Consider the following 19,879-nt stretch of genomic DNA (forward strand, 5'->3'; position numbering starts at 1 on the left):
ATAACTTAGATATATTAGTCAAAATTTGAAATTTTAATAGCACATATATTAAAAATAATTATTATTCATAAAAGATTAATGAAATAGTAAAAAAAATCAATCAAATTATAAAAATACAACATTTAGAAGAATTCTTATTATCCTTCAAAAAGTCAGTATTTCTGCTGTAATTTTCTACAACATTGTAGTTATTGCACTTTGTCTATGGATTTGTATATATGTTATATATAAATTATATATCTAAACTGCCCATAAGTGCAATTTTTATATAAATTGTTTATTTCTTTAACAATTTCATATGAAATATGCTTTTTTAAGCGTATCAAAGCTGTGTTCTTAATGTGCATGGATATATCAAGAAAAATGTCGAAAAAAAATGTGAATTCACAAATTCACTGAATTTTCACCGTTTTTTGAATTTTGCTACAGCACTAATATTAAATAATACTAAAATCTTCTGTCTTTGTAAAAGAATAAATTCTGACAAAAAGTGCTCGTTTAAATTTAATGATCATCTGTATGACTAAGTGGTAAAAAGTGTTTATGACCAAAAAAGGGTTACATGCTTAGTCTATTTTTCTGACAGGATACTCTAGATTTACATGATCTCTATTTCATATCTCCGTTTTTAGATTCTTCGACAGATTTTATGATAGAAAACCAAGATTAACAAATTTCCGGCATGTTAATGAAGAAATCTGCAGCTACCCTCAATATTATTTCAATAATCAGTATCGTTTCTCTTACAATTTATTTTTTTCTCAATAATTTAACAAGAAATAACAATACACACTTGGTTTTACGTATAAAAGCTAAGTGTCGAACTTAATCAACTTTACTTACTTAGCAAATGAATATTTTTGTGGTTGCGAGTTCTGAATGCTGAAGTTTTAGATTTCTCTATAAATGATATCATTGCACTTACAATGTTGTTCCAGCCTATCGCATAAATCATAGAAAATCCAAAAAAAAATAATATAAAGAAAATTCATGTCATGAAGTTCAAAAAATACCGTGTAACATTAAAATTTGTTATGCATAATACATTTTAGCTATTATTGATTTTTTTTAATTTTCGAGAAATTGAATGGTGAGTCCGATAGAGAAATTTTTAAAAATCCTAGTGCCTCATAGAAGTAATTTCCCTCGTCTCCCATACTTCCAAATGTATGCATATGACATAAACTTTTATGCATTACACAAGTGGCCAATAATATCTATAGAGTAAAAAATTAGAAATTTAATTTTTTTATATGATAGTTATATTTCAGATTTGCGAGCGTAACTTTTTTCTCCATGGCATACTTGTTTTAAGAGCAAATGATCAAAATCGTCCTTCAATTATTGAAGGAGCTGATATCTTTTGAAAATTGAATTGAAAGGGTATTCAATTTTCAAATTTCCTCTCAATTTTGGAAACATATCAACTCTATGAATTAACAATTATGTGCCTTCACAGTTTATCAGTCATATAAGGTGCTTATAAAGAAAAAAGTTACGCTCGCAAAATATGTTTTTATATAGATTTCACATAAAATAATTATGTAATTTCTAAAAAGAATATTTTTGTTCTTGAATATTAAAGTGTATTGTAGTTTAAAAAGTTTTAAATATGTTGCTAAAATTTCAGGTTTATAGCTCATGTCTAGCATGACTTCTTCGTATGCGCAAAAAATCTGACACGTAAGGGTATCCTTAAAAAGATTATATATAATGTCTATTCTCATCAAAAATGCATATAATTTAATTTCATTTTAAATAATATTTTCAAAACCACCAAATGCATCAAAATAATTATTTTAAATTCAATTAAAAAACCGTTTTTGTGGGGGTTTTGCATTCCAATCATAGAATGTATGTCAAACAAATTTTTACATCATAATAAATACAGAATATGATGTGAGTGAATGAAAGAAAGAGAAATAATAAAAATTAGGACAATTTTTTGTAATGATTGGTATTGGAATAAAGTGAATACATGAAGTATTATGATGGGAATCATATAAAATAAAAGCATAATCAAAGTTAATTAATTCATTTTTATTCATTATTTCAATATATTCAATGGCATGCATGAAGATAAATTGGTATCCAACAATAGTTTTAACAGATGATGGAATATTGATGTATTGAATAATATTTGATGTGGAGAATGCTGCAAGTTGGATAGTATGAACTGTATTTGGAACATTAACAAAGCGTTCTCCATGATCACCTGGATAAAACCAGAGAACAGTCATATCTCTCGAATAGAGAACGCAGTCTACATCACAGAAATATTTATTTTCTGGATCCACACTGATCCAAATCATCGCATGACCTTGATCAAATGGTTGAGAATTGAGATTACTCACTGAGCTGGGAATTCGAAAGTATTGAACCTTTGTATTGTAAAAAACATGATCATTCATTATTTTAAGACTATTATCAAATGATACATTGATCAGATTTGTATATAAACTCAAACAATCTGCTGTAGTTTCAGTAAAACCTTCTAGTGAAAGCTTAATAGCATCTGTACGCTGATCAAGCTTTGGAAGCTTTCCTGATCCAACAACCCGATACGATTTATCTTCATTTGTCTCATAAAAAGTAATAGTTGAAATCTTTTAGAGAAAAAAAATTACTCTTAAACTTGCGATTTGTATTCAAAATTATATTAATTTTAATTTGGTAAGTAGTAGTTAAACTATGATTATTTTAAAATTTTATATTTTTGAGATGACTCATTCAATTTCTTCCAATTCACATTGACATGAAATTTATCTCTAGAATCAAAAGCATATTTCCTGAACAAAATTGTAAGAAGTCAATGTCACATATGATATATGTCCAACTATTGTTGAATGGTCCTGAATAAGAATATAATAAAATTATTTCAATGTTCAAAATGTTTTTACATATAAATTCTCTAGCTTTGTGTAAAAATTATGATAATATTACAATTAGTGAAATAAGGAAAATTAAATATCGATTTAAATTCTATTTTAATTCAAACATAATGAAACACCGTATGTATGCTTAAATATTATCTATTAAATGCTTCAAAACCTAATTCTAAGATAAATGTATCAAAAACAAATAATATGTATATCTTTGATTATCCATGTGAAAGCACGTTTGATTGCACTGACTATGTCTTAGATATCTCTCCTGGAGTATATAAATTCGAATTATATGGAGCGAGTGGAGGGAGTGACAACGGACAAGTATCATCATTTCGCTTTCCTGATGGAAGTTGCATTTCTGATGAAAGAGTAAAAAAGGTAAACGGAAACACAAAATGTATTCAAAAATCAAGTATTGGAGGTGCAGGAGGTTATATAAGCGGAATTATTCGCATTTCATACAAAATCCAAGCATTTGCAACAATTGGCGGTCGATGGATTTTTGGATACAAAATAAAAAACGTTCATACAACTCCAGAATGCTATCTTGATCAAAATCTCATTGAGGGTGGCTATGGAGGTGGATGTAAGTCAGGGAATAATGGATATTTAAACCTAGTTGGATCGGGATCCGGAGGTGGCCAAACCGCTGTCAAATTTCTAAAAAATGATTTATGGCACAGATGATGGATCAGGAGGCTCGGGAGGTATAATAGGTCAAGGCTGGTTTCAAAATGGAATCTATATATAATTACATTGCAAACTCAACTTATGGATTTAGTTTTGGCAGCGGAGAGAGCTGTCAAGAGCATGGATCTAAAAATCCCAAAGGTGTAAGGACATATTATGGTGGGAGTGATAGAGCAGGTTCTGGAAGTGGTTGGTTTGGAGGATTTGCAAGTCATCATGGAAATTCAGGTTCAGGGGGAGGAAGTTCTTGGGTGTTGTCCAAGGATGCAATCATTCCTGAAGGAGAAATTCCCGCCCATGATGATAAATATAATCTTCTTGAAAGTCATGAATATGCATTCAACAAAGCAGCATTTCTTTTCTATAATATTGAATCTGAATCAGGTGTATGGGAAGGAAATGGACGCATTGTTATCACTTTCTTACGTACTATTTCATTAAAACCTGATTTTCTGTATAATTATCTTTTATTCTCTTTGTTCATAGTAAATTCAATTTAAACATATTAAATAGCTTGCTTTATAATATGATTTTTATAGAATATATGATGAAAATTCAGTGTCTTTTCAAATACTGATAACTTATTTCCTCCTAACAATTTATAACCGATTTTTATATTTATATTTTGACTTTATTGATTATACTAGCTTAGAGGTTTATAATAATTTAAAATATAAATATCATGTTTATCTATATAATGGCACAACCTCGTTTAATTCTACACCTTATGAAGTTGAATTAGAAAAAGGAAATTATATTTTCGAATTATGGGGTGGTTGCGGAGTCTATGGAAATACAACTGAACACTCACGAGGAAGCTATGTTAAAGGAGAAATTGTTATTTATGAAAAACTCAAATTATATTTGCATGTTGGTTCGATGGGTGATATAACTGCAAAATATCCAACATATGGCGGTGGAGGCCCTGGCCAACTTGGTGGTGGCGGATCATCGGATATTCGATTAAAACCAGGAGATTTTGGTGAACTTGAAGGATTGAAAAGTCGAATAATCGTCGCGGCAGGTGCAGGATCCCCAGATAGTTTGGCTTATGATTCTTCTCGTGATGACTATGGAGGTAGTGCTGGTGGATTAGTAGGCTATTCAAGTGATTCTGGAAACAATGTTCCGGGAAATCAAACTTCTGGTGGATATGGAATAGGTCCATATAAAGGGAGATTTGGATTTGGAGGAGGAAATGGAGAAAGAAGATTCTATGATGGGTCTCCAGATGGGAACGGATCAGGAGGCGGTGGATATTTTGGTGGTAGTGCATCATCGGTAGAAAAGAATTACGGTGGTGCTGGTGGAAGTTCATTCATCAGTGGACACAAAGGATGCATCGCAATTTCAGAAGATTTCACTGAAGAAAATCCTAAGTTCTCAGAACGAGAAGATCCATCTATCCACTACAGTAACATCACATTCTTCAATACAGTTATGATTGATGGTAAACATCTGATGCCACTTGTTAATGGTAGTATGAGTTATGGTAATCCCGGCAATGGTTCCATTCGAATCACCACTCTTTTCTTATATGATTGTCCAAGTTTCTATATAAATTACAATTTTTGTTCCTTTAAATTTAATGTTATTTATTTATGCTTATTTATTCTATAAATATAAAATTATTTAAATGTAATTGTATCAGTTTAGTTGAGGAACATGAACTAAAATAGCAAATATTAAATAAATATAAATGCGACATATAATATCAGATATATTCGGTACCTAAGTATTTAAGATTAGAATATAGATTTCGATATTTTTGATCAGAATAAATAACTTTTCATTGAATGGCTATTATTAGAGGGTAAATTATATACTCACTTACAATATGATAAAATGAATTATTCAAATGAAAATTATCATTGATGCTAGAATAAATTTTTAATAATTCGAGTAAATTTGATGCTGAAAAGACGATAAACATAAATGAATTATAATCTATGTATTCAAATATTAAAAAAATTGATCAGATTACATGAATAATTTAATTGATGCATTCAATTAAAAATTTTTCATTTTAAAATGAATAATATGGTTTTTGAGCATTTTAAAGAATGTTTAAAAATTATCGGATCAGTTACATCGATCTCAAAAATGGAGGTTTGATTCAATTCGAATTTAAAAAAAATGTTGGGTATTTTGTTCGCTTTTGCCTCTGCAAGGAGAACGCGCTGGCATCGTCATTCTATGATTCCTCAAGCAAATGGAGATGGAACAGGCGTAGTGTTTGCTGGAGGATATAGTGCAAACATAAGATCAGGTCCAAGTACAAGTTCTTCAATCATTGGATCTGTCATTGATGGAACACAAATAACTGTTACTGGTCACCAAAACGATTGGTGGCAAGTCAACAGGAATGGCCAAACAGGTTATATCAAAGCAGAATTACTTCATGTCAGAGGTAAAGTTGACGCAGATATAGGTCTAAAAATTCGCTCCGGTCCCGGTACAAATTACGCAAGGGTAGGTGGCCTTCCGAACAACGCCGTCGTTACAATTTATGATGTTTCCTCAAATTGGTACAAAGTTGATCAAGGATGGGTTTGTGCCGATTACGTTTCACTCGTGTCTGGTGGCTCAGGACCAACTCCATCTCCTTCTGGTCAAGTAATCAAGCAATACGATCCTAGGTTCAACCAGAACATCAGAGAATCTGGCTGTGCATTCATGTCACTCTGCTGGCTCGGCGGAGTCAACTCCATCGAAGGATGCACTGCCAACTATAACTTGGCCGTCAGCAGAGGCTGGATGCGTTCCGATTGCTACATCAATAGTTGGTATGCAATTATCCCATTAACTGGAGCAAAATCATTCCGAGTTGGTGGAAGGTACGCTCCAATTGGTGGAAATGAGAAGGAGTTAGTATACATATCAAGGGTACGGCGGCACTGCGCGCCTCCTTACCCATGATATGTGAATTTGACACTTTACAAAACCGTTAACGTATATTTTACAACACAAACGACAACACTAACTTAACCTTAAATATTTACAAAACCACCAACCACTTCACCTCACTAATGTAAAAAATAAACGTTCTCACTTACAAAAGTATTGCAACTCCTCCCATTGCTGTGCTTCACATAACAGCTCATAATCTTCTGACTCACTTTCTTCTTCATATAGGTCAAAGTCACTGTCAAAATAAATGTTAGTAAGTTTTGACAAAGCTAATGAAACACGTTTACCGTTTGTATCGTATGCTTGTATAAACTTTCCATTATGCTTGTAGTCATAAACGCTCAAACTAACTTTACCCTTTCTCCCTCGTATCTGATAGAATGTATTTTCACGAGGAACGAAGAACAAATTCTTGAACTCATGACCGTTGTAGTTTGTTATCTCAATAGTTTTCGTCATTACATCCAAATAAAAATTTTCAGTAAAAATAAAACTAACGTTAAAAATTTCTCATAACATAAACGTTCTCATTGCTTTATAACTCTCTTCCTTTCTCCAACTCTTCTAGCTTCTTCTTAAGTTCAGCAATGTTGTCCTCATGAAGTTTAATCTTTCTCAAAATTCCTTCTTTATCTAATGGTTGCTTTATCTTTCTAAACTGAACTCTACCATCCTTCATAGTATGAATGTAAAAACCTTCTGGAATAGTTCCTGATTTAATGTATTCTACCAAAAACTTTTGTTTCATTGCTTCAGTGACTTTATTTGTCATTTCAATCAAATAAAAATTTTAATATTAAATAAAAATAACGTTATTTTTTCAGTAAGGAAACGCAGGAGTTTTACGATTTATTTGAGGAGTAGGTTCTGGTTTAAATGTTGGAGTCGGTTTAGGAGTTGACTTTTGAACAGGAGTTTGTACTTTCATAGGTTCAGGAGTCATTGAAGGTTTTGCTTGTGAAGGTTGTTTTGACGTTGGTTTTGGCGAAGGTGTTGGAGTTTGTTTAACTTCAGCTACTTCAGTATTATTTACAACATTTGCTTTATTTCTTTTCAACATCATAACTGCTCCTGCTGTAGCTAGCAAACCTAGTGGGAGACCATATCTTATATAAGGACTTGACCAAATGCTATTTTTGACAGGAGCTGGTGGAACACCTAACCTTGGTGAGACTGCTCTTTGCCATTGTGCAGCTCGTAAGAAATATTCAATAGGTGCTCCATAATCGTTTGGTAAAGTTTGTTTCATAGATGGTGAAGGTTCACGAGAGCTTGATGAAGAACTCATTTATAAGCTTTAAAAATAAACGTTCATCCTTTATTCCTCACTGTCGTCCGTAGCTAAGTTATAGTCATCTAATCTTATTATTGGGATTCCATTAGCACGCACCTGAATGGCAAAGCAACAATCCCTCATAAATCCAATAAGTGGCTTTGGTACATTTTCAGTTGCTAGTTCAATAGGTCCTTTAACAGACAATTTGTATGTTATTGGAGCAGTAGATGTTTGACCTTGCTGGAAGCAAAAGTCCACTTCTGTTGGAAAACCACATAAGAAATGTGTGTTGTCATAGCTATCCCATTTATGTTCCACACTACCATCATCCACCAATGACCTCATAACATCTTCATTAAATCCTATCATATCATTGTTTGTATTGCAAGCGTTCGCAACCATTTCATAAAATACAGGTCCATATGATTTTTCAGGTTCTGCAGGCATATTTCCATAAGCTCCCATGGAAAGCTGAAGATATTTAAACTTAGGGTTCTCAAAATTAACATAATAGTTGTCTTTCTTTCTAAATAGTGCCCAAATACTTTTAACATTAATAGGCGTATAAGCTGCTGTAAATGTTGCACTTGAACTATCTGTATTCTTTGAGAATGAACCGTCCATAGGAATCCAATCCATAACTTTAACAGGAAAACATAAAGCCTCGTTTGTATAATGTTCTACAAGTTCTGTATAAATGTTAGGGTCTAAAGAGAATGACTTTGGATGAATAAAACATTCATTAAAATCCATCTTTGTTCGAAATAGTTGCTGGGTTACAGTTGTAATAGTAACTGTTCCACTAGCTTCTACTGCCTTCGTTATCATAGTGAATGGTTCATTCCATGGAACAAATTTATTTGTCGGTGGATTTGAATCTGAAGCAAATGCAACTTTAAGAGTTGGATTGAAAGCAATGATATCATTTACAGATATAGATGTGCATTGTAAGGCGTCGCTACTGAACTTTACTTTAAGCTGAATGTTTCCTGCAAAAGCTGGAATAAATCTTATAGCTTCTAATGGAAGGAATCTTCTAACAGGAATTCTTAAACGAAGCTTAAAATCAAATGATTTTCCTGCTGTAATTGGACCACTAACAATTTGTCCTGTTCTGCATGTTCCCGAATGACTCCATACATCTTCATGTCGAGTCTTTGAGAAAACATCTACTTTCTTTATTTGTTCGGTAGTTTGTGAGTTTGAAGTTATATATGCTTCTTCTCTTGCGTTGTCTTGAGAATATACGATACGACCATTTGCAAGGATTTGATATCCAGCAACTGCATAGAAAGCGTCATCGAAACCAATCCAAAATCCTGGTGGGTTTGTTTTATTGGAACCTGAACCAATTTCTTTATCTACAATAAATTGACCTTCCATTTTATACGTAATGAATGTATTGTAAAGGTCCAACATATTTTCACCAGGAGGTGAGAGATTGAATGTTACCCATGTGTTATCTTTAGCAGTTCCAGGTTGTGATGGAATCTTTGCGTCAGAATATTTTCTATTAGTGTCACCAATTTGAACTGCATTGTCTATGATATCGAAATATGAGCGAATCTGATGAATATGCTCTGCTGGAGTAAATTCGTTTAACTGTTCGTTCTGCATGTATTTACTTCAGATAAAAATATCTATTTACTTCATTATTCTCACTCTTCTTCTTGGCATTCGTGGTGGAAGTTGTTTCTTGACATTTTCAATGAACTGTACATTCTCTTTTGTCTCAACTTCTTTCACTGGTGGGTCAGGGTTCTTTGACTCGGTTTGTTTTTCAATGAAATTCACGAACTTTGCAATAAGCTCTTGGTTCGTTATTGAAAGTACATCTGGCTTCTTTTCTTCTGTTCTTTTGGTGGCTCAGTTTGAACAGAAGGTTTTACATGGCTTCGTGGCTTCCCTTGCCATGCACCTTAATGTTGTCGCTTTCTGCATTCGCTAATGGAACCTTTCTTTTTCTTACATATATTTTACCATCTTTACTCTGACTTACGTAATAGAAAGGATGTTGTATTCCTCTTGCGTCATTTAATATAATAGACTCTCGCTCTGATTTTGACAAGCTCATTTTACATCGGTTAAAGTTTTAATTTTGTTTTTTATCTGCAGTCAAATGACTCAGACAAGCCCTACGGACAAGACCCAAGGGGTCATAGATGTTGAAGCATTGAAGAAAGAAATTCGTGAGCAAATTTTATCCGAACTGAAGGAACAAAAACAAGAACAAAAGCCAGAGAGACCAAAGAGAAAACTTAGTGAAAAACAACTTGCTGCATTAGCTGCTGGAAGACAAAGAACCCAAGACTACTGGCGAAAAAGCTAGAGAAGAAGCTGAAGCAAAGAAAGAGTAAATGGTTTATTTTTATCGAATTAAATGTATAGACAAATACCTTTATCTGTTGCGTTCAGTAGTGAAAACCCTGACGTCAAAATAAAGGGGAACAGAGTAACGTTTAAGTTTCCAACAGACTGGATTGTGAACATAAATGAAGAGAAGTACATTGGCATAACATCTATGTATATAACACGTGCTTTCAGAAAGGTTGACTTTATACTTCAAGTCGAGATAGAAAATGACGAACAGTCTTTAAGCGCCCAAAACATTCACATATACAAATACTTTAAAGACGATACAACATTGTTGCAATGTATGATTTCATTTAATGAATGTTCGAGAAAAAGTTAACATTGAAGTACAAACTTTACAGCCTTTACGTGAGTTTCTTGCACAACTGAAAGAAGAAGGTAGTCAGCCACAACTTATAGACTTTCATTATGAATTTAATGAAAATGAAGATGGAACTCATGACTGTCAGTTTGTATATTCACCATTCAATGAAGTAGCTAAAAAGAAAAAAATCCATTACGTATAAGATTTCAAATCTCTGAACCAAGTGATGATTTCAAAATGTTTTCAATTATGATGCAATGCTTCCGAGGAAAAATGATTTTTCCGAAATTAGATTTCCAGGCATTTGGGATAGAAAGCAAGCTATATTATATTCAAACTTAAGTAAGGAGTTGAAAATGAGTTCATTGGTCATACAAGAACTTCACCACTTCCAAACCTAAATACTATAAATTAACTGGCTTCAATCGTGAGTTTTGGATAGACATGTTCTCCACTCATGACCATAACTGCCCAGTGTTCTTACCTCCAGATAAGGATTGTCTCTACATTGAAGCACAACTCTTAAACTCTACCATCGCAGTATTGTAAAATCTACGCTAGTTTTATTTTTTTCTGAAAATTTTATTTGAGTGAAAGGCATGGAAGGTGAAGACGTTTGGGAAACACTGCTGACAACGACTATGAAATTAACACAGAATATCCACACAATATTAGGAAAAAATCTACAGGAAAAATTGTGAGTGAATGGATGAGCGATGGATATTATAGGTTATGTTTAAACGGTCAAAAATACTTCAAGCACAAACTTATAGCAGAACAATTCATACTTAACCCAGACAACTTACCTCAAGTAGACCATATAAATCATATACGAACAGACAATAGAATAGAAAATTTAAGATATGTAACATCACAACAAAACAATAAAAACAGATGTAAAGCAAATGGTATAAATTATAACTATGTAGATGAAATTGGTGAAAACTCCATTGAAGTTAAAACATATGGAAAACATGAGTTCGATGATTTATACTATGACCCAGAACAAGACCTCTTCTATTTCTTTAATGGAATTCGCTATAGAGAGCTTCATGTAATGGAAAACAATAAATGTGGAACTCTGTATGTAAATGCATGGACTGTAAAAGGAAAACTTACAAAAATTTCATACAGTGCATTCAAACGTCAATATAATCTTATATGACCTCACTGCTGACAAAAATAAATGACCTCATTATTTTTCTCATTCATGTTCTCAGAACTTAAGCTTTCTTATGAATGAAGTCTTAGTCTGAATAGAAAAGTTAAACTTCCTCAAATGCAAGTGTAGCAGACTTACATAAGTCAAATCCAATCTCTTGACCGTCATAAAGTGCTTTGTAAAGTTTCATTAAACTGAACTCAGAGTCTTTGTCATATGTTCCAACAGGTATGTGAATGTTCTTATCTTCATTGTAATAGCATTGTATAGCTTCAGGAAACATTTCATTTGCTGTTAAAGCAAGACGTCTTGTTTGACACCTTTGCAACGTGCATGGAATGCAACTTCATTTAAATCGTTAGTGAGTAAGTCTATGTAAGTCTTCTTTCCACAAAATATTGACTTGTATGCTAAACTTTGTTTTCCAGGTGTTATTTCTGCGAAGTCAATGGAACTGACCAAGGTTTTTCCAATAAGTTCTCTACCGTATCTCTTCTTAAACTCTGCTGCAAGCTTTGGTATGTCTTCATTGAAAATATGCATGCTATCACAGTCCTGGTAAAATATTTGAAGTCCCATATCTTCAGCAGTACAGAATACTTCGTTCATTATTCTCTTCGACATTGACAGAATATTAACACCAAGTGGACAGAAGTTAAAGTCTGCAAATGCTTTTCGTTAGCTTGAAAATAGTTTTATCGAACCATCCAAACCTTCGAACTTCACTATATGGTTGTAGTTTCTGATGGCATATCTTATAGCATCTTTGTCATTTACTATGGTTATTTTTGACTCAATAGGAGATAGAATAGTTTTGCCATAAATACTGTTCAGAATGAGCTTTATATTTTCTTGCAAAGGATTTCCTTCTTTCTTATACTTTAACCTTAACTCAAACAACTTCTTTACTTCATCTCTTATTCTATATCTCTGTTTCCATCGTAATAGTATCCTTGCAACACTTCACATTTGACACCTTGATATTTTATGAGGTCTTGTAATGTTATATGGTCAACATACATTAAACAGCAAGTGTTTGAACTTCTGGGAACGTTAAGTTCTGGATTTAGTTCAGGGTCACAAACTATTAAAGGAAAGTGTCTATGTATCCAATCTTGTTATCTTAATGAGAACAAAGAAGCCAGACATAAACTTTTCACCAATGGGTTCCTTTTGGTCGTCATCGAATAAATGTCTCATGAGATACTCTGTGCTTAACATTCTTTCTTCATACCTTTTGGAATACCTTCTAAAGTATAAAGTCTTGCTATAGCTGATGGATATAATGAAACAGCGTCGAAATCAGCAATGAGTTTCTTTTCGCTCTTTTGTTTAATGTTATCTGACAACATACATCTTCCACCTTGAATGCATCTCGAAATAAATTCTCTTGGTTTATTTGAGAGGTCATATAAATTTCCATTCGGGAAGTACACTCTGTTCTCAAATAATTTGTTAGCAATTGAACAAATACTAACGTAGTCATAAACGTTTAAATCAAATTCTTTCAATATGTCATTGCGGAACTTAACAAAACCTTCTCTTAAAATTCTTACATCTTGTTTGCAATAAAATGTGCTATACTTTTCTAAGTCGAAGTGGTTCTCATCTATTCTGCAACCTTTGATGGAATCTATGTTTTTCATGAATGTATCTGCATCCCGGATAAACTTACATGCTTCAGAAATGACACCAGTTCTGTTGTCATTTGCTAACAAAGTACTGCTGTAGTAGTTGTATGGAAATACTTCTTTCGGTCCTGTTTGTAAGTTAAACATAGCAGGAAATAGTTTAAGCTTCTTATTTATAACACTGTAAGAGTCTTTTATAATAATTGCCCTTCCTTTATATAAGCCAGTTATTTGCATTGTTCGTGAACCTTTAATGATGGGAGTTCCTTTCACTTCTGTCATGTGTCTTAAGATGAAGTTTATGTCATAACTGAGGTTATGGAAATATATTAAACTCTTGTCAGGAAGTCGCTCCAAAAATTCTGTTGCACAGTTTGACCCCAATGCTTTCACTCACTGAACCATCTTCACTGTCATAACATATGTTAAAAGCTTTATGAAAGCCGTCTGTACTACACTCAAAGTCAGCAAAGAAAACGTGCTCAGGAATGAACTTGCACATTTTTTATTTACTTCTTTTGACTCTTTTTCTTCAGTTGTACACAATACTTTGGAGCATATGTCAAGTCTTTAAATGGTGCAAGGTTCTGTTTATATAAGTCAGTAGTATATGTGAAAAGTTCTCCATAAGAAATAGGTTCGAAATATTTGCACTCCCACAATGTTTTCATAACATCCCATAACGGTGTTGTTCTATCATAACGAACTACATATTTATCTTCTCTCTTTGTATAAATCTTCATTTGTTTTCTCAATGTTCATTCCACCACAAGCTTTGAGAATTTCTATATAGTTGCGAATGAAATATGTTGTCATTGGTAATCTTTCATTTAGCATGTAGTGGTCTTCAACAAGAAGTAAGTCAATAGTTCGAACAGTTTTACATTCTTTTGGTATGTATCTCTTTATTTCATTATGTCTTGAGTCATTGAAATAACCAATGGTAACATTAAATGCTATACCTGTTGCGTCAGAAATTTCTTGTACTTTACTTTGAGGAAAGTCTCTAACACGAATGACTTCTCTCATGTGGTCAATAGTTTCTTCATTTACTCCAGCCTGAATGCAAGCATAAACGAAACAATTGTCTTCTGTCATAAGTGTTGCAGTTCTTTTGTTCAGTTCATTGAAGATTTGGTAGCGTTCAAGATTTATAGGTAATGTGCAAAGATACTTCCAGAACTGACCGCTTCTCTTCTTATAAAACTTCTTTTCACCATTTCTTCCAAAGCTCTATATCTGTTTCCTGTTTGCTTAAGAGCTTCCAAAATGGCTTTTGTCATTTGTCAGTGTGCTTTCATCTCTATATGGTCGCTTCTGTGGCTTTCCTTTCTTAACATCTGACATCGTTAAGCCTTCATATTCTGTTAAATCATACATCTTTATTTCAGTAAGATTCTTTATGTTTGTCAAGAAGAAGTCATAGTGCATTTCAACAATACCTGCAGCATTTGCTTCTATCTCTGATATAAAGTTCTCCTTCAAGAGCTGATGTAGTAATGTTCCAATATTATTGAGGTTTAACGTAGAACATTCATACTTTCCACCAAGTTTATAACATACCATCCATCTCTGTTGTGAGTTTATTTTAATTTTCTCTAAGAGTCTCATGAAAACCTTACCGAAATGTTTGTGTAAGTAGTCTCTGTTTGGTTCATCTAAAGCTTCGATGTTAAAGTCAATGAGTCTATTGCCTGACTTCACATTTCTCTTCCTATTCTCTTCATCTTTCTTTAACCATCTCTCACCTTCTTTTGGTTTGTCGTCAATGGAACGAATGACATCGTTAGCTTTGCGAACTTGTTCTATAGCGCTCTTAAACATCTCTCTTCTCTGTTGTTTCAGTGTGTCGTCTCTTCTTCTTGTTTCACCAACGTTTGCATTTGTTATGTCAAACATTTCTCTTCTTACTTCATGAGGTACTGAACGTCTATGATATAAGTCAATAGCAACGTCATTTAAAGGAAATGCTATTGCATGGACTTCGTCCTCGCCGCGTTGCGGCTTTATGAACTCATGAATTCTATCATAACTTATTGCACCATTGTAGTCTTTAATGAAGTCAGCGAGTGCTTTTTTGTTTGTTGCGTAATGTTTTGCTACTTCTATGTTAGCTTCTGTAAGAAGTTGTTTTATTTCCGAGTGTTCTAACTTAGACAACTTCCGATACATATTTAGTAGGAAATAAAAAAATTTTTAGAAAAAATTAGATTAGATTTTTTAAGTTATTTTAAAATATTTAATTTTTATTATAATGAAACACATGCAAGATTGCAAGTTCTTTTCATACAATGCTCTCGCTAATGCCATCAAGAATGAGTTCAATAATGCTTCAAATGTTAATGTTATCTTTAACAAGAAGTTTGTGAAAGAATCTAAGTTTGGTCAGTATGTCAGACCATTAGCTATTGTCATTGACCGCAAACGTTATACTTCACAAGAGTTAGCAGTAGTTTTGAAACAAAAGAGTTTCTTCGTGAATGTCAAAGATACTCATTATACTGTTATAAAGAACTCTAACATTGACTTCTTCAGTATTGCTTTAATCTTTCCGAACAGAAAGAATATAAGAAGGGTGAAACAAATGTGAAATATTATCCTTCATCTCTGAAACAATAACGAACAAAGATGTTATACAGAAATTCTTACCAAAGGTTGAAGAAGCTTCTATTGACATTGACGAAGGAAGTGAAATGGTTGAAGAAATTGACCCTGAAGCTATTTAAGCAAAAATATATTTTTGGTTAGTCTTCATATCGATATTTTACAACAATTCCCAATGTATAAACTTTTCATACGCTTTTTCATAAGCTTTATATACCTTCAGAAATTTTGCATAATCTTTAGAAGCATTTAGATATTGTTTAAATGCTTTGTATGTCTTCAGAAATTTTGCATAATCTTTTACATGTTGTTCGTTCTCTTCTTCTGTCATGAGTTCCGAATATTCTAAATTCATGTTCTTTCATATGAGATAAAATTTTATAAAAAAATAAAATTAGCATAGATTTTTTTTATTCTTCCTCTTTGAAGTTGTCAAAATACTCTGTTATTTTTTCTTTCAGTAGCGGTAAGTCTTCTTTGAATGTAAGTATTGTACAACCTTTGATGTCATAGTGTGTTTGAGGTAACGTATCTTGAACTATTTGTTTCACATCTTCATTTGGGGTCATTGAAATCGGTAAGTTTTCGCGATAGAACCAATTTCTGTCAGATTTGTAAATCTTAGCAAGGTCGTAAAAGCTTTTGTTGTTTCTTCTGACTAAATGCAACATAACCATATCTTTATCTTCTTCATTTTCCATCTCTTCAGTATAAATCATATACTTATAGTTCTTTTCCTTTCCTTTTGGTACCGAACGTGGTATTCTTTTCTGAATGCTTTTGTCTTTTGCTTCAATGACTTCATCTTTTGCATGAAGTTTCTTTTCCATCTCTTCACGTTCTGCTTTATATAGTTCATCTAACATCATGAAAATATAACAAGCATAACGAGGTGAAGTCCACATTGCTACAGCATTACTAAAAGTCTATGAACATAATAACCTTTCAAACCAGGAGCCAAATTCTTGCGATTTTCATACGGAATCTCTTCCCTCGGTTTTCCGAGGGAAGCAATCATATGAGGAAATTCTTCTAAAAGTTCTTTTGTCTGTTGGTTTTCAAACCAATGATATGCTTGCTTTGTAGAACGAAGAGCATTCATTATACTTTGCATCTGGTACATATCGTCTTTGACCGAACGAATGAGGCGAAGTTGTTTGTTATATTGTATGTATTCGTATTCTTCATTTATGGCTTCATGAACGATAGCAGTTGTTGTGTTCTCTGATGTTGACATTACTGTCTTTACATACAAAATAAAAAAATAAATAAAAATAAAACTAACTTTATTTTCTGACTTTCACAAAAGACCAAAATAAACGCTTTACATGTATTTTTCAGCAACTTCATCAAATAATTTTATAGCTTTATCTATCTCATCTACTTCAAACGTTTCTTTACCTTTTATGGGAGCACCATACATTTTCTCAAACTTTTCAAGTAGTTCTGTTTCTGCAGCTCTCATATCATTAACAAACACAACCTTGACTCTATTGACTGTACTGTCATATCTTAGAGTTATATTATATGTTCTTCCTATCTTATATCTTTTTGTGTTGAAGTCCTTCGGTTTCTGAACGATGTAAAGTAAGCCTTCACTGCAACGTTCCGTATCGAATGAACCATATGTTATGAAGTTATATCCAACAACTGGGTCTAACCATAACAAAACTATTGGTATAAGACTTTTGTCTATAAGATATGCTGTAGTTCCATAGAATCTTACCGATATCATAAGCTCAGGATTTCTTGTCAAAATTTTCTGAGTAGAAGCAATTCTAACCCAGTCGTGTGGTTGCTTTCCAGATGGAGATATAATGTCTGACAAAGAATATTTGTTGTATTTCTTTGAGTATCTTACGTTTAAATCACCTATTCTAACCAATTTGGTGTCATTGTCTATCTTTCTAACTGTTTCAAACTCATTGTTTGACATATATGTCTTTACATACAAAATAAAAAAATAAATAAAAATAAAACTAACTTTATTTTTTCTATCTTAAGGAAATTCACGATTTTCATACGGAATCTCTTCTCTCGGTTTTCCGAGGGAAGCAAGCATATGCCATTTTACTCAGAATTTTTTTGCTGAATTCAATAAAAATAATGTTTAGGTGAAGAGGTGAGATCTCACCTGTTTTCTCACCTCTTTTCTCACCTCATGAATTTTCATGATTTCTTCGTACATGTTTTGTCAAGACTTCTTCGTAAATGTTTTGTCAAGACTTCTTCGTAAATGTTTTGTCAAACATGAACGTAAATGTTTTGTCAAGACTTCTTCGTAAATGTTTTGTCAAGACTTCTTCGTAATGAGCGTAAATCAGACAAAAATAATGTTTAGGTGAAGAGGTGAGAACTCACCTGTTTTCTCACCTCTTTTCTCACCCCAGTTATTTTATAAGCGTTTTACATGGTAAACGTTATTTTTTTTAAATTTTGTGAAAACTCAACGGTTTGACACATGCCATATGCCATTTTTTGACGAAGTGAAGATTAACACTTCGTCAAAAAAATCCCTGAAATCAAGAATTTTGTTGCTGAATTCAGCAAAAATATATTTTAGGTGAAGAGGTGAGATCTCACCCGTTTTCTCACCCGTTTTCTCACCTGTTTTTTCATGAGCGTTTTACATGAATTGTACGATGTATATTTGAAATCTTAAACAGTTTCGTAGCTTCTATTTCTTCTTTTAGTACATCGAATGTTTTAACGATACCGAAAGTTTCTTTATACTTCTTCTTGACGTCAGATAGAAGGAAATCTTCTGCTGTTGGATAGTTTTTGTTCAGAAATGCTAACATGTCCATTTTATCTTCTACCGGCTTCTCTGCTTCTTTCTTTAAGTCTGCATAGTCGTTTCGCATACGTTCTATCTCTTTGACGGAGTAGTTATATCTCCTCATTGCTGCTTTACATTTAGAACATTGCGGGTTCATTTTTGCGTTATATTCTGAAACCTTACCTGCTAAAACAACTAAGGCGTCAATGGTTTTCTTTAACTCAAAAGCTGCTGGTTTTAAATGTTCATGCCATACCTTACCTCTTCTATCTTTATCTCTTATTTCCCAAACACATTTTGCAACTAATGAAACAAAGTTGTCGTAGGTCTTAAATTCTTCGGATTTATATATGTCAGAGATGTTCTTATATAACATGTCGCAATCTTTGTCCATAACCTTATGGTTGCAATGAAAACCAAGGAATTCATAATTTACCTTTCGTATGAACTTCTTTATTTCTACTGAGTCAGTTGCTTTGACTTCAATTTCGTCGAATTCAGGAATAGTTAGTTTTTGCTGTTGGATTTCAGGTAGTTTAGGCAAATGGTCAATAATGTCCTGCATTTCATAAAGATACTGTTCATTTTCTTCATCTTTCGCACTACAGTCTAAATTACTTGTTAACAGTTCTTGCTTTATCTTCTGGATTTTTGTTTCGAAAGTATATGAAGAAGGAATGAAGTTTTTCATCTCTACCAACATTGACGTAGGATTCATAACTAACGAGTTTGGTGCTGTTGTTTGAATTGTTGTTGTGCCGATTGTTGAAATCATATCTTTACATACAAAATAAAAAAAATAAATAAAATAAAACTAACTTTATTTTTCTATCTTAAGGAAATTCATGAAGTGAGAAAAGAGGTGAGAAAACAGGTGAGATCTCACCTCTTCACCTAAATTATATTTTTGGGTCATTTACGCTCATTACGATGAAGTTTCGACAAAACATTTACGAAGAAGTCATGACAAAGCATGTACGATGAAGTTTCGACAAAACATTTACGAAGAAGTCATGACAAAGCATGTACGATGAAATCATGAAAATTCATGAGGTGAGAAAAGAGGTGAAAAAACGGGTGAGATCTCACCTCTTCACCTAAAATATATTTTTGGTGAATTCAGCAAAAATAAATGGTTCATTCATAACACCCTTTGTAAGCTCATAAAATGTTTGTTTTGAGGTCGAGCCACTTTTGGCTCCACCGTATTCTTTCAACCAAAACTCAAGAATTTCCTGCATGAATTTTGTATAAAATGCAAC

General features: G+C 32.9%; 8 protein-coding genes and 1 pseudogene across 9 annotated transcripts, besides 1 other annotated feature; 2 read left to right on the plus strand and 7 right to left on the minus strand.

Annotated features, from left to right (window-relative positions):
* Positions 1-3,622: 3,622 nt before the first annotated feature.
* Positions 3,623-4,078, plus strand: TVAGG3_0444410 (glycine-rich protein family; the record flags this gene model as incomplete). Its single annotated transcript, XM_001308911.1, has 1 exon — positions 3,623-4,078. One exon carries the CDS (start codon positions 3,623-3,625, stop codon positions 4,076-4,078), a length of 456 nt encoding a protein of 151 aa, XP_001308912.1.
* A 174-nt stretch (positions 4,079-4,252) lies between these two features.
* TVAGG3_0444420 (glycine-rich protein family) lies at positions 4,253-5,198 on the plus strand (the record flags this gene model as incomplete). Its single annotated transcript, XM_001308910.2, has 1 exon — positions 4,458-5,198. One exon carries the CDS (start codon positions 4,458-4,460, stop codon positions 5,196-5,198), a length of 741 nt encoding a protein of 246 aa, XP_001308911.1.
* Positions 5,199-6,444: 1,246 nt separating this feature from the next.
* Positions 6,445-19,879: part of a mobile genetic element that runs on past the window's edge.
* On the minus strand, positions 7,309-7,776 carry TVAGG3_0444440 (repellent protein 1 family; the record flags this gene model as incomplete). Its single annotated transcript, XM_001308907.2, has 1 exon — positions 7,309-7,776. One exon carries the CDS (start codon positions 7,774-7,776, stop codon positions 7,309-7,311), a length of 468 nt encoding a protein of 155 aa, XP_001308908.2.
* On the minus strand, positions 7,807-8,592 carry TVAGG3_0444450 (uncharacterized protein; the record flags this gene model as incomplete). Its single annotated transcript, XM_051234339.1, has 1 exon — positions 7,807-8,592. One exon carries the CDS (start codon positions 8,590-8,592, stop codon positions 7,807-7,809), a length of 786 nt encoding a protein of 261 aa, XP_051104069.1.
* TVAGG3_0444460 (uncharacterized protein) lies at positions 8,615-9,381 on the minus strand (the record flags this gene model as incomplete). The annotated part of the gene is made up of 1 exon (XM_051234340.1): positions 8,615-9,381. A coding segment is annotated over one exon (767 nt), but the record flags the coding sequence as incomplete, so codon positions are not given.
* Positions 11,658-12,212, minus strand: TVAGG3_0444470 (annotated as a pseudogene). Its single transcript has one exon. A coding segment is annotated over exon 1 (555 nt).
* On the minus strand, positions 16,372-16,668 carry TVAGG3_0444480 (uncharacterized protein; the record flags this gene model as incomplete). Its single annotated transcript, XM_051234341.1, has 1 exon — positions 16,372-16,668. A coding segment is annotated over one exon (297 nt), but the record flags the coding sequence as incomplete, so codon positions are not given.
* Positions 16,784-17,075, minus strand: TVAGG3_0444490 (KilA, N-terminal/APSES-type HTH, DNA-binding family; the record flags this gene model as incomplete). Its single annotated transcript, XM_051234342.1, has 1 exon — positions 16,784-17,075. A coding segment is annotated over one exon (292 nt), but the record flags the coding sequence as incomplete, so codon positions are not given.
* Positions 18,454-19,392, minus strand: TVAGG3_0444500 (organellar and viral DNA polymerase type B; the record flags this gene model as incomplete). Its single annotated transcript, XM_001299713.1, has 1 exon — positions 18,454-19,392. One exon carries the CDS (start codon positions 19,390-19,392, stop codon positions 18,454-18,456), a length of 939 nt encoding a protein of 312 aa, XP_001299714.1.

Source organism: Trichomonas vaginalis, chromosome V, assembly GCF_026262505.1.
Source record: "Trichomonas vaginalis G3 chromosome V, whole genome shotgun sequence".
Taxonomy (NCBI): Eukaryota; Parabasalia; order Trichomonadida; family Trichomonadidae; genus Trichomonas; species Trichomonas vaginalis.